Below are 14,669 nucleotides of genomic sequence, written 5' to 3' on the forward strand. Positions count from 1 at the left end.
GATTGGAACAGACCCCGCTCTAGTGTCAAAATTCTCGGACCGCGATGAATTCGGTTCATCGGTGGATAAGTCCATAGATTCTGGCGTAAAAAAATGATAAGGCTCATTTTTATCGTAGGTGCATTATTGCGGAGATTCCACCTGTTTAGACTCCTGCGCGAAAATTAGTTGCGTGGATTTTTCTTGCGTGGGCCCACAGATGTGAAAACAGACCGTGTGCTGGCGAATATTTCACACTGCGTTGTTGAGTACACCTTTGGCGATGGTTTTGCATTGTAAAGTGTAGTACGCACCTCAAAAGTACTGTGGAAAAGGATAGGACAAGAAACGGTCAAGAAATGATTTCGTTGACAAAATTTCTTGAGCGGTCCGCAGCTGAAAAGAAATGAAAATTGTGTAACGCTCGTAACGCCTGCCGGGCAAATCAAATGGAGCTGTCACTTTTCCTTGCGGAAAAATATTCCATTCAATTATTCCTCAAGGAAAAGTGACATTTTTTCCCATACTAATCAGTTGTCAAAATTCCTTTGGTAATTAGAGGGATTTTTTCTGGAGTGCTTTTCTTACCAGGTGCATACTAGACTTAAACAAACATTTGTAATGCATCTACGCTAAAAATAAGCCTCTTCATTTTTTTGCGCCAGAATCTATAAATCTCCGCAATGAGTAATATAAATGTGTCGACACTGATTCTTCATTAGGGCCTAACTGTCATTTTCGATTTCTCTTCATCGATCCTCTCTTTGTGTTATCTGACGAACATTTGAAAAGGGCCTATCTGCTTTGCGTAAACAAACATGTTTTTGTCTCTGTAGGGCCCATCTGCATCCACCCACGCACATCAACACCCTTATCAGAAAAAGTGTTCATCAAGCTATTAGCCTTTGCACCATTATGTGCTGTCTTCCTCACTCCTTCGGAAAATTTGACAACGGGGCCCTCAGTAAAAGTCAAATTTCCTGTGGGAGTGAGCAAGAAAGCATCAAAGGCTGCACAGGCACGAGTGCACCGATGAACTGAATTCATCGCGGTCCGAGAATTTTGACACTACAGCGGGGTCGCTTCCAATCAGAAGTAAAAGATTTCCAATCAGAATTGATCAATTCTGATTGGGAACGACCCCGCTGTAGTGTCAAAATTCTCGGACCGCGATGAATTCAGTTCATCGGTACACTCGTCTGTTAAAGTGTAGTACGCACCTGAAAAGTACTGTGGAAAAGGATAGGACAAGAAACGGTCAAGAAATGATTTCGTTGACAAAATTTTCCTGAGCGGTCCGCAGCTGAAAAGAAATGAAAATTGTGTAACGCTCGTAACGCCTGCCGGGCAAATCAAATGGAGCTGTCACTTTTCCTTGCGGAAAAATGTTCCGTTCAATTATTCCCCAAGGAAAACTGACATTTCCTCCCATACTAATCAGTTGGCAAAATTCCTTTGGTAATTAGAGGGATTTTTTCTTGAGTGCTTTTCTTACCAGGTGCGTACTAGGCTTAAGGCTGTTGATGTGCGTGGGTGGATGCAGATGGGCCCTACAGAGACAGAAACATGTTTGTTTACAAAATGCAGATAGGCCCTTTTCAAATGTTCATCTAGTTATTACGTATTACACTGTAAGATCAAAGTACTCTTTAAAGGGTAAAAAGTACCCATTTCGAGAGTAACTAGGTGAACTCATAAAAAGGGTAAACGACCTTTACTCTTAAAAGAGTAAAGCGCCCGTACGTCAGTTCACCGTGTAAATTTTACCCATTATTCTTAATTAATTCGGCTGGCATAAAGAGTAAATTTTACTGTTTTATTTATTTTTTCAGAACTTTTGAAATTTTTTAATTTTAAAGGAAATTTTGGATAACAGAATGAACGATTTACAGCAATGTATGGGAGGATACTTTATTTGCTCTAAAAACAACAGAAAATCATCTTAAACGTTTATAACTTAACACTATTTGCAATGCAAATGAATAATTGCTTCGTTGTGAGGCCGACATAATCCTTACTTAGCTTTTGAACTATGTTTTGGCTAGACTACAATAATTGTTTTCGGAATATGTACTCCATTCGTTTCCTGAGATATTCCAGGGGATCTTTCGTAGGTGGGAGGATTACAATTTATGCCATCTTTGTGATCCCAGATTCTGGTCCGGATTTCGGTGCCTCGAAAATAGCCTGCAAAAATAAAAAAAAAATATTTTCTCGAGGATTACAACTTGTTGCAAATATGTATAAAAGGCACTTACCAGCACATCTACAATCAGTTTTCTATTTGAAAGCTGCGAAACTTTGAAGAAACTTGAATTTAAGATGCCAACTAATTTACCACTAGGAATAGGACCAAGCTCGGGACCAAGGAAGATGTTCAAGATGATTTTCACCCAGAAATGGGTAAGAGCTCCATTCACCAAAAAGGGCAAAATTTACTCTTTTCGTAAAATTTTAATTTACCCTTTTTTTGACAGCTCCATACATCTGCAAAAAATGGGTACTTTTTGCACTTTAAAGGGTAATGCCGAGTTCGCAGTGTAAGTTTTCCAAAGATTTTTTGGTTGAAATGCGAAGACGACGACTACATCTCGCTCTAGAAACAAAAAGAATAATGATTTTGTTTGTTTTGATCAAGTTGTTAGTGAAAGAGAGAGTCGTCGAAGAGAAATCGATCAAGTCAGTTAGGCCCTTAAGAATAATCATTGTCGGTTTGTTAACAATGCAAAACTGGATACATTAAAAATCGCCGACGTTCCACTCGTCGACTTCTATCGTTTTTATCGACTATCGTTCATTTCCGACTTGTAGCATGGACTTATCCACCAATGAACTGAATTCATCGCGGTCCGAGAATTTTGACACTACAGCGGGGTCGTTCCCAATCAGAATTGTTCAATTCTGATTGGAAATCTTTCACTTCTGATTGGAAGCGACCCCGCTCTAGTGTCAAAATTCTCGGACCGCGATGAATTCAGTTCATCGGTGCACTTGTCTATTGGCATTAGTGACAACATGGATTTCCATTTATTACGTAACGCTAAAATCAACATTTTTCGACCCCCCCTTCCCCCTTCGTAACGCTTTTTTGTATGAAAACCCGATTTTTTTATGGACCGTAACGTTCGGCCATACCCCCTCCCCCTTCCCCCAGGAAGGTTACGTAATTTGTGGATGGCGCCTAATCCAAAATAAAACGATCATCCGCTCACGAAGCTGAAGCATCGGCGGCCTATTATCACAGACAAACAGACATATTACTCAGAAGAAAATTGCTTCAAAAACATCGTTTGGCATCTCACTAGCACCCTCTATAATGCTCAATCCGAAGCATTTATTTGCAGCACTGCCCAAGTAACCATTAAGCCGTAAAAATGGCATTAAGTCGGCTCTATAGTCGAATGTAGAACCTGGCTAACAGAGCTAATTGGTACTATATCCTCTTATAGAGCTGCTCAAAAGCCACTTTTGGCGAATTATTCGGCTGATATACGGCCAACTTTAAAATATCGTACCAAGTCTCTGGAGCGAAAGTTGTCAAAAGTGAGACAAAGAAAAAAGAAAAAAAAATTGTCCTGTTCTTTTCTAACTTCCTTCGCTTCCATTGAAGTTGCTTTTTTGCTACTTCATCCAGATTCTAGCTGTTGTCCTCCGAGTTCCTGATCAAGTCCAAGTCCGTTGCCTTTCTCATCTGCTCCACCAATGCACCATGGGAATGGTGTGATCAAACTAGTATTTAAACCATGAAAAACAAAATAGTTTGGGCATTTCGAAGGTTGAAAATGATATGGGATGAGGATCAGTGGTAAGCTTGGTGGTGATGAACGTAGGAATTGATGCAGGATAAACAATGTTTATATAAATGGTCGGGAAACGTTTCAGAAGAAGAGGGAAACGAGCTGGAGTTTACCTTGATTGAAAAAAATGGAATAATCAAGATAACCAGATTCCATTATCTATTTAACAACACCATTCCGATAAACATTCCAACAACAAAAAAAATCCCGTTCCGCCAATCCCGTCCGACATGGGTGTTTAAAATGTATTGATCATGACCGACTCGAGTCTGTTTTGGTCGAAATCTATTTTGATTGATATAAACGTCATGTGCTCCAAGCCCTGTGACAGCACTGACAAACTTCTTTACAGCTTGTAGGCTTTATATAGGCTTACAGGGCTTAATTTAGTTCTTACTGGTTATAGTGCCCATAAGCATTAGGAATGCTTATATAGAGCTCTTTAGCACTGAAAAGCTGTTTAGTGGCCGTTATAATGCTCAGAACAGTGCTTAGTGGTTACCTGGGTGGCGTAGCCATGGGGGGGGGGGTTCTAGGGTTAAAACCCCCCCAGAGCCAAAATTTCTGGCTCAAATTTCCAGTATAAAACGCTTTGTGATGAAAAAAAATTTTCGGCTGTGCCGCTATTTTTAACCTGCGGCTCAAATTCATTGTATATATTTACGAAATGTGAGTGTCAAATAATAAAAAGGTATTATGGAACATCGAAAACCCCTCCCAGAGCAAATTTCTGGCTACGCTACTGATTTGCAGGTGTGGTTTCCCTCGGCTCGATGTAACAATTTTGCAGGTGACGACTCCCCCGTGCCGTCATCCATTCATAAAACATGAATGAAGGTTCATGATTGAGTCATTTTATGTAAACATTGATCGGCGTCGCGTTCATTTCTCTCCAAAGTTGAGAGGTGATGTAGGCACAGCAGCGCCACCATGACACATGCGAGCACAGTCCGAACCACACTATATTTTCAAAATGACCGTTAAATCGTGCGATGATTTCGATTTGAGTAGTATGTCTGTTTGTCTGTGCTATTATCGTCGGTGCTATTATTGCGCCGAACTGCCCTCGGTCGAGCTTATCGTTTCACTCATCTCGATATAAGGCTATCTGACGTTTCGCTGCCGAGGAGGATAGGTTTGTTTTCATACGGAAACGTTTCCCTATGAAAATATTAAATATATACAAAATCGCTATCTTCTGTGGCTGCTTGAGAGAGAAGGGTGATGAACGCTAGATTGTCTTATGTACAGGCCCCTGGCAGGAATGAATTTTATCGTAGCCAACATCTAACCGCTTTATACTCACATTCGTGTAAATTGAAACGAGCGTGTAATCAACAAACTCTGCTTTGTTTAATGTTTTGAGCCACACACGAAATGCACCTTCACATTGGATGTTTGTTGGGTTGCTTCATTCAACTAATCGCGTGCTCCTCTTCCCGTACATTAATATAAAAGCGAGTTTGAAGTGTTTTGTGATCATTTGAGATGCAAAAATTGATTTTAAAAATTGATCAACAAACCAAAATAATCGTTAAACAAAAAGTTGTTGATGTTTTCGCATCTGACAGTGGGCGCTATTTATTAGCGCCCAGGACATCCTGTCTACCATAATTCCAATGCATTGATATAGGCCGTGTCAGGGGCCTGCTTATGTATGCATGCCTCTTTAGGGCCTATGGACTTATCCACCGATGAACCAAATTCATCGCGGTCCGGGAATTTTGACACTAGAGCGGGGCCATTCCCAATCAGAATCGTTCAATTCTGATTAGAAACGGCCACGCTCTAATGTCAAAATTCTCGGACCGCGATGAATTTGGTTCATCGGTAGATAAGTCCATAAGGCCCTTTTTCACTTCGGCTTAATATTTTCGAACCAAGCCTACCTTCCCTGACGTGAATCAACCATGTACTTATGACAACCGTTCGAGGCACGAAGCACTTTCGGGAAAGCGCTGTCAGTCTGAGCTGTAAAACAAAATGGATAATGTTTGAGAGCGGTGCTTTCGGGTGAAGAAAAGTTGAATTTTTTGTGCAAAAACAGTGTTAGTTTTACCAAAAAAGTGTTCCAAACTAATCATCCGTTTGTGGAAATTGTTTTTGTGCTTGCATTTCCTACTAAATCGTGGATTTTGAGGTAAATTTTGCATTTTTTCTCCTCGCTGTTTGCCTCGCATTTCCTCGCATTGTAGATTAGCTTCGAAGGAGAGTGATGTCTTGGCCAAACAGTTGGCAAGTACAACCAGGTTATGCAGGATACGCAACAGCAGCTGCGCCACCATCGGTGGCTCCGGCTGCTGCTGCTCCCGCTGCACTCCCCGGTGGTTACTCTGCCATGTCTCCGGAGCAGTACGCCCAGTGGCAACAGTGGCAGCAGTACCAACAGCAATACGCCCAATGGCATGCCCAGTACGGCGAGCAGTATGCCCGCCAGATGGGCAAACCGTTGCCGGCAGTGCCGGCGCCGATGCCATTGCAGCATATGGGATTGGCCACCAATGTTCCTCCACCGTCAATAGTGCCAATGACTCAACCTGTGCCGGCTCCTGTCCCGGCAATGCCCCCGACCGTAAATGCTGTGCCGATGATTCCGGCTGCTGTTGTGGCTCCCGTTCCTCCGGTGGCCATCGCTCCGCCTATGCCATCGAACACAGCAGCACCACCACCACCGCCGGAACCTCATCCCGATAGCGTTGCTGGAGAAGGTATGTATTTTTTTAAACCAATGTAACTGTAGTTTAGTACTAGCCTCCAATGTCATAAATAGCTATACTGCCGTGAATCGCATATCTGTCCCATTTGCATAAGAAATCCAGCAAAGATGGGACTGGTATGTGATTCACGGCAGTATATGTATGATTTTCCTTGACCTGATATATGGCCTGTCCAACAGGGTGTCGTGATGTTACTAATAAATTACAAATTACCAAGAATATTGCAATCTCAAATGATGTAATAGTTTTATGTTTGATTTTTGTCGTGAAGTTTTTGATTTTACGTTGCGAATCGTGAGGGAAAATCAATCTATTTAACTGGGAATAAATTGACCCGTTAACGCCCAACGTGTCTCAAAATTCAAATTTCAAATAAATTTATTATCCATATCCAAGTTTCAATAGAATGAACATGATTACACGAACAAATTGAAAGCTTATAGTGTAATTCTAAAAAAATCTTCAATGTAGGTCATCAACATCTGACAATTTTCTCGCTTTCTGCTTTAGCTTTTATTTTTCGTTTCATTCTGAATCTGTGACAGAGATAACAAATACCTACTCGAAAAGAATAGAAGAAAGATTGTCAGCTTACATTACAATTTACTATAGAAATCTCGATCAATCTCAAACATTGCTTTTAGTAGGAGCTCTTGATTGTTCTTATTCAGTAGGACCATGCTATGAATGTCTGGATTCGCTTTGCGGTTTGTCCAGGATCTTTTTGTATGGGAGAATCCATTAACGACGTTGCGTATTTTTTTCAGCATTTTTGACATTCTCTTGCCAGGCGTTCTCAGCATATTTTCCGATACTTTAGACACATTTACTCTGACTTACTTAGACACAATACTTTAGACACAATTACAATAACTCATTACACTTTTGAAGAATGCCCTTCATCCTCCCCTATAGAGGAATTCCAGGGAAATTATTTGGAGGAATTCAGTTTCAAAGAAAAAAACCCGATTTAATCCACCTATGGTGAACAGAACCCTTCTTACACTTATTAAAATAATTGTTGTATTATTTGTAACATATTTATTTTGTGTAATTGACCAAAAGTTCTAGAAAATATTGTGGATTTGGCATCTAGTGGATTGGTTTCCGAAATAGCATCATGGACCATGGACTAAACTACCATAAATGCCAAGACACCTCCTAGAATCTTTATGGAATGTTTAAAAAATAGCTTACATATTCTGGAATATTGTATCTTTTGTTAACTGCCAAATAATCTTGAATCGATTAACAAATGGATAAGAAAATAAGCGAGATGCACTTTGTCTAATATGTCTTAATCAGTCGAATAAATTAGCTCCGAAGTACTTGGTATTCATGGTTATTGTGTAAAAAGGACAAAAATGATATATCTACTAAGTTAATCAGTTTTGGCATTAATTAGTTATTTTAGCTGTCCGGTTCTTGCATTTTTCCAACAATATATAAATTCAAAGCTTTCATTTAACATATTGTTAGTTTTCATAAAATTCCTGTGTATTTGTTATTTGTTAATTATAATTTTGTTGAAAACAATAACCAGCCAGAATACACTTTGTATGAGATCAGCATAATTTATTGGAAATAATTTCCCATAGACTGGTGAAAAACTAATGCAAGATAACAAGTGAATATAATAATAAAAAATAATTTATTGAAATACTCTTCGTAAGATATCTCAGTAATCAAATGTCGAATCGAAATAAAATTTCAGGGCCTTATACAAGGATATTGTAGCTTCCATTTGGTGCTTAGAGAACCCAAATCGGTTGACAGATGGCTGAGATATTTATTATGGTACCCTTGGTCCAAAATCTCTCAAAAAGTTAACCTGTATTACTCCCAAGTACTCTTTGAAAGATATCTCGGTAATCAAATGTCCAATCCTAATGAAATTGTATAGGGTTCTTCTAGAATGTTGTAGCTTTCATTTGGTGCTAGGATAACCGAAATCGGTTGACAGACGGCTAAGATATTTATTATTATAGAATTGGTCAAAAATCTCAAAAAGTTTAGTTGTATAAATCCTAAGTACTCTTCGAAAGATATCTCGGAAACCAAATGTCCAATCGAAATAAAATTTCTGGGTGATCTACTAGGATGCTGTAGCTTTCATTTGGTGCTAAGAGAACTTAAATCGATTGACAAACGGCCGAAATATTTATTATGATACACTTGGTCAAAAATCTTAAAAAGTTTAGAAGTATGACTCATAAGTACTCTTCGAGAGATATTTCGGTAACCAAACGTCCAATCGAAAAAAAAATCAATAGCGTTCTACTAGGATGTAGTAGCTTTCATTTGCTTCCAAGAGAACTCAAATCGGTTGACAGACAGAAGGGTAAAAAGGAATTTATTAAAATACTCTTCGAAAGATATCTCAGTTATCAAATGTCCAATCCAAACAAAATTTCAGATCCTTTTACAAGGATACTGTAGCTTTCATTTGGTGCCAGGAGAACCGAAATCAGTTGACAGACGGTTGAGATATTTATTATGATAAACTTGGTCAAAAATCTCAAAAAGTTTAGTTGAATAAATCCTAAGTACACTTCGAAAGATATCTCTGTAACCAAATGTCCAATCTCAATAAAATTTCTGAGCAATCCACTAGGATGTTGTAGTTTTCATTTGGTGCCAAGAGAACCCAAATCGATTGACACACGACTGAGATATTTAGTATGATACACTTTGTTAAAAATCTCAAAAAGTTTAGTTGTATAACTCCTAAGTACTCTTCGAAAGATATCTCGGTAACCAAATGTCCAATCGAAATAAAATTTCTGGGCGATCTACTAGGATGCTGTAGCTTTCATTTGATGCCAAGAGAACCCAAATCGATTGACAAACGGCCGAAATATTTATTACGATACACTTGGTCAAAAATCTTAAAAAGTTTAGATGTATGACTCATAAGTACTCTTCGAGAGATATCTCGGTAACCAAACGTCCAATCGAAAAAAAATCAATAGCGTTCTACTAGGATGTAGTAGCTTTCATTTGCTTCCAAGAGAACTCAAATCGGTTGACAGACGGCTGAGAAACGTGCGAGACTTTTTTTGTAACGCACATACACACACACACACACACACACACACACACATACACACATACACACACACACATACAGACATTTGCTCAGTTCGTCGAGCTGAGTTCATTGGTATATGAGACTCGGCCCTCCGGGCCTCGGATCGAAAGTCGGTTTTTCGAGTGATATTTATACCCTTCTTATGGGTGTAAGAAGGGTAAAAAGGCTTTTCCTACATACATTCCGTGATATTTTTGCTACTGTTTATTAACCCTCTAATACCCAACCCCGCCTTTAGACGGGGTATAGTTTGAGCCTTTTTGTAATTTTTGTTTCGTGGAAAATCAAAATTTTTATATTTTTGGCTGATATTTAGGACTGTTTTGTATATCTCAAAATGGTTTTTGGTGTATTTTAAAGCGTATTTACATTTCTTAAAAATCATTGAAAAATTGATGTTTTAGTCACCTTCTAGTAGTCATTGTTTATTTTGTATTGAATCGCTACGATTAACATGTTTTAAATTTTTTCCAAATCATTATATCCTAGTTTTATAGTTTAAGGGAATCGAATACACTCTAAAATTATTTTCCTTAAAATTACACGGAAAATAAAATTTTCTATGAAAAAAATTTAAAATAAAAATATTTTAACAATAATCATAAAATCTCAAAAATGTTTTCATCTCAAAAAATCCGTACCGCAAATAGGCTTCCAGGAAAAATATAAAACTGTGGGGATGTTCAAAAATAAAAATTAGAAAAATCAAAAACTGAAATTCACGAAATCGAGAATTAAAAAGAATCATCTTCCAAAACATGTTTAAATCGATTTTAGATGACGAAAAATGATATTTAGATCAAAATCTAAAATTTGGGTATTAGAGGGTTAAGCTCAAATATTACAAAGAGATAGTAGCTTTTATATATTTGATGCAATTGCATTTTCATGCAGAGCTCCTTGAGAAACCAAATTTGATCATAAAAAAAAAGGCTTTTCCTACATACATTCCGTGATATTTTTGCTACTGTTTATTAAGCTCAAATATTACAAAGAGATAGTAGCTTTTATGTATTTGATGCAATTGCATTTTCATGTATAACTAACTTGTGTAACCAAATATGATCATAAAAAATCTGTTGACAAACGGCTGAGAAATGTATTATGATACATTTTATCAAAAATCTCTCAAAAGCGTAAATTTTATTACTCCTTAGTACTCGTGGAAAGATATCTCGGAAACAAAATGTCCAAACGGCATGAAATTTAATAGCATACTACTTGGATGCTGTAGCTTTCATTTGATGCTGAGAGAACTCAAATCGATTGACACACGGCTGATTCATTTATTATGAAGCATTTTGTCAAAGACCTCTTAAAAAGTTAAGTTGTATTACTCCAAAGTACTCCCCGAAAGATATCTCGGTTACAAAATGTCCAATCGGAATGAAATTCAAAAGCGTTCTTCTAGGGTGCAGTAGCTTTCGTTTCGGGCCTTAAGAACCCGAATCGGTTGATAGACGGCTGAGAAATTTATGGTGATACACTTTGTCAAAAATATCTAAAATAATTAAGTTGTACTACTCCCTAGCACTCTTTGAAAGATATCTCGGTAACCGAACGTCCAATCAAAAAAAAAATCAATAGCGTTCTACTAGGATGTAGTAGCTTTCGTTTGGGGCCTTAAGAACCCAAATCGGTTGATAGACGGCTGAGAAATTTATGGTGATACACTTTGTCAAAAATATCTAAAATAATTAAGTTGTACTACTCCCTAGCACTCTTTGAAAGATATCTCGGTAACCGAACGTCCAATCAAAATAAAATTCAATAGCGTTCTACTAGGATGTAGTAGCTTTCATTTGCTTCCAAGAGAACTCAAATCGGTCAACAGACGGCTAAGAACCGTGAGTGACATTTTTTTGTAACATTGTGTATGTATGTTCACACACACACACACACACACACATACACACACACATACACACACACACGCACATACAGACATTTGCTCAATTCGTCGAGCTGAGTTGATTGGTATATGTGACTCGGCCCTGCGGGCCTCGGATCGAAAGTCGGTTTTCCAAGCGGTATTTATACCCTTCTTATGGGTGTAAGAAGGGTAAAAAACGGAATATTAGAAGAAATTACGGGAGGAATCCCATAAAACAATTTCGAGAGAAATCCTAGAATCCCGAAAGGACTCCCTTAAAGAATCCTGGAGTAATCCCTGGGAATATCTCAAAAGGAGAGAATCTCGGAGGAAATTCTAAAAAAAATCGGAAGGAATCAATGCAGAAATTTTGAAAAGAAATTTAGGAAGGTACCCCAAAAGAACTTCTGCAGAAATTCTCGATTAAGTCTCGGAAGTAATCCCGGAAAGCATCCCCTCGAATACCCTGAAGGAATCATTGAAAGACTCCCTGGAGGAATCCTAAAGAGGAATTAATGTAAGAATCTCGAGGTAAATTCCTTGAGGAATCCCGGCAGGAATCCCTGACAACAACAAAAATGACAAATACCGTCAGTGTACCAGTAGCCGCTCATGACCCAATAGCCGCTCACTGTTGCAAAAATCAAGTTTACACGCATAAATACACTCCTTTTGGCACGGATATACTTGGACAATATAAATTAGATGAGAGCAAAGCTATTTTATGCAATATTTACCGAATAACATAAATTTTAAAAACAAAACAAAGAATTTTTTTGAACGGCTATTGGACCCAAAAAAGTGTAGGTAATTTTATGTGTTCCAATAGCCGCTCACGCAAAAAAAATACGTGTAAATCGTAAAATATGCCGATTTTAGTACACAGTGTATTTAATCGCTATTATACACTCCCACGGGATGCTAACATAAGGCTGAATTTCAAAAGGCTGAGTGCACAAAAGGCTGAACACGAAAGGCTGAAAGTAACATAAGGCTGAATTTCAAAAGGCTGAATGCACAAAAGGCTGAAATTGCAAAAATGCAGGAAATGAGTTATAGTACTTCTTTTTCTTTTTTTTTTCTGGCGTAACGTCCCAACTGAGACAAAGGCTGCTTTCACCTTATATACGCATTTCAACAGTTATTAATTGAGAGCCTTCTCTGCCAATGACCACTTTGCATTTGTATATCGTGTCACAGGCACGAAGATACTTTATGCCCGCGGTTGTCAAGGAATTTTCCATTACAAAAAGTTTCTGGCCCGAGGGAGAATCGAACCCGTCACCCTTAGCATGACTACCCGTTCATTAACCAGATCAGCTACATATATGAGTCCTAGTCATAGAATGTGCTTAGTAAAGAGGCTAATGATGCATACCAACTAACACAAAAAATGATTGATGGTATTTCAATTAGAGATTTTTCCTTCTTTGAGCATGAGCTATTCTTTCGAGTCATGCTGTTATGGAGATTGATTGCCATTACAGCTGCCAACAATGTGATCAGAGATTTTTCCTTCTTTTAAATATATGCTATTCTTTGGAGAAATACTGTCATAGTTATGTAGGCGATCAATAATGAATACTTTAGCGCGGAAAAACAGTCCTAACGCTTTCCGATTTCGAACATAGTAACGGAAGCATGTTCGTCCAATGAACCATCAACCAATGAGCGGTAGTGTGCGTCAAACGTCAAACTCAAGCAAAACCAATGCAAGTGTCAGGGCTGAGTGGTCGGCCAACTAGCAAATTTTTATAAAGATCATTATATCAGTGTACGATAAGAATAATTAGAGTGTTATGTCTGTTTGTCTGTGATTTTAGTGTTGCCTTTAGGCTCGTATGACTGCCTTTTGGCTCGCCGTTTGAAAACTAGTCGAATCATTATTTCAGCCTTATGTTATTTCAGCCTTTTGACATTTTCAGCCTTTTGTGATTCAGCCTTTCGTAATTCAGCCTTTTGTTATTTCAGCCTTTTGTGTTTCAGCCTTTTGTACGTAACCCGGGATGGTAACATAAGGCTGAATTTCAAAAGGCTGAATGCACATAAGGCTGAATACAAAAGGCTGAATACAAAAGGCTGAAAACATGGATTTCAGGCCTGTGTGGGCTTCGTGGGCGAGCGGTTAGCGGTGTCAGTCGTTCAGGTGTCTCGTAAGCCTCGGAGTGTGGGTTCGATTCCCGCTCCAGTCGGGGAAAACTTTTCGTGAAACGAAAAATTCTCCACTGGGCCACTGGGTGTTATATGTGTTGTCCGTTGTCAAATGTTAGTATTGTTCAGTCTGTAGAGGCCGCAAGGTCGAAGACGGTGTAATTGTCTTTTTTGAAAAGGCACTTAGCCGAATGGGTTATAATGATTTTAATTCTAAGGAGGGTTACTAGTTGTACAGTATTACTAGTAACAATAATATTACAATATTACTAGTTGTCCCATGTACAGCCTAGTTGAACGGTTAAATTATGATCTATGCATATACCTCGAAAGAACAGCCAATCTTAAAAGCGGGAAAAATCTCTGATGGGAGAGTAAGTATTGTGGCCGCAAATAGTACAGTGTAACGACTAAGTGGAAAGGTTTGATGATAATATCTCCATACTAATAACTCTCCCATGATAGATTTTTTTCTTTTTTTAAATAGGCTGTTCTTTTGTGGTATATGCATATATTCAGTGCTGGCATTCTTACCAATGTGTAAATTGCAGCGAGCTTCTGCGTGCGCATATTCCTTAAAAACGATTTATCAGAGATTTCTCCTTCTTTTGAACATAGGCTGTTCTTACTGTGTTTGGATGTTATAGCTGCAGCTTTTTTTTTCTCAAAGATGTTGCTTCTTTTAAAATGTTGAAAGAACAATAATTTAAGTTCAGGTGTTGAAGCTGCTTACTTTTTACCAGAAGTTTCTCCTTCTTTTAAACATAGGCTATTCTTTCAAATAGTATTGTATTCGAACTGAACGTGAGCCGAAAATGAACTGAACACTTTAAATTTTTTGGACGACAAAGAATTGAACTTGCCTGTCAGAGCTTTTGCTGCTTAAGAACATTATTTGGCTCTGAGTTCATTAGCGCTTATCTTCATCATTAAATCCTATGTGCCTTCTTTCCTAGGACTAGGACCTTGTGCCGCATCTCCATGTTTGGACGACATTATGTTATGTCACGGGAAAATGCGTCACATTGGTACGAGGGCGGAGCGGACCTGGTATGATGGTT

At 38.4% G+C, this 14,669-nt stretch overlaps 1 protein-coding gene across 3 annotated transcripts in view; it reads left to right on the forward strand.

Moving 5' to 3' along the window:
- The first annotated feature begins 5,723 nt into the window (after window positions 1-5,723).
- The window catches only part of LOC109421800 (YLP motif-containing protein 1), a 38,000-nt gene continuing 29,054 nt past the window's right edge, over window positions 5,724-14,669 (forward strand). For 2 of the 3 annotated variants that reach the window (XM_029852208.2, XM_062858499.1), the window contains exons 1-2: window positions 5,724-5,916; window positions 5,972-6,484. In XM_029852208.2, the coding sequence (XP_029708068.2) occupies window positions 5,992-6,484 (493 nt within the window). In that variant the 5' untranslated portion in view covers window positions 5,724-5,916; window positions 5,972-5,991. The remainder of the gene's footprint in view (window positions 5,917-5,971; window positions 6,485-14,669) is intronic. The other variant, XM_062858498.1, reaches the window with a different exon arrangement.

This window comes from Aedes albopictus, chromosome 3 (genome assembly GCF_035046485.1).
Source record: "Aedes albopictus strain Foshan chromosome 3, AalbF5, whole genome shotgun sequence".
NCBI lineage: Eukaryota > Metazoa > Arthropoda > Insecta > Diptera > Culicidae > Aedes > Aedes albopictus.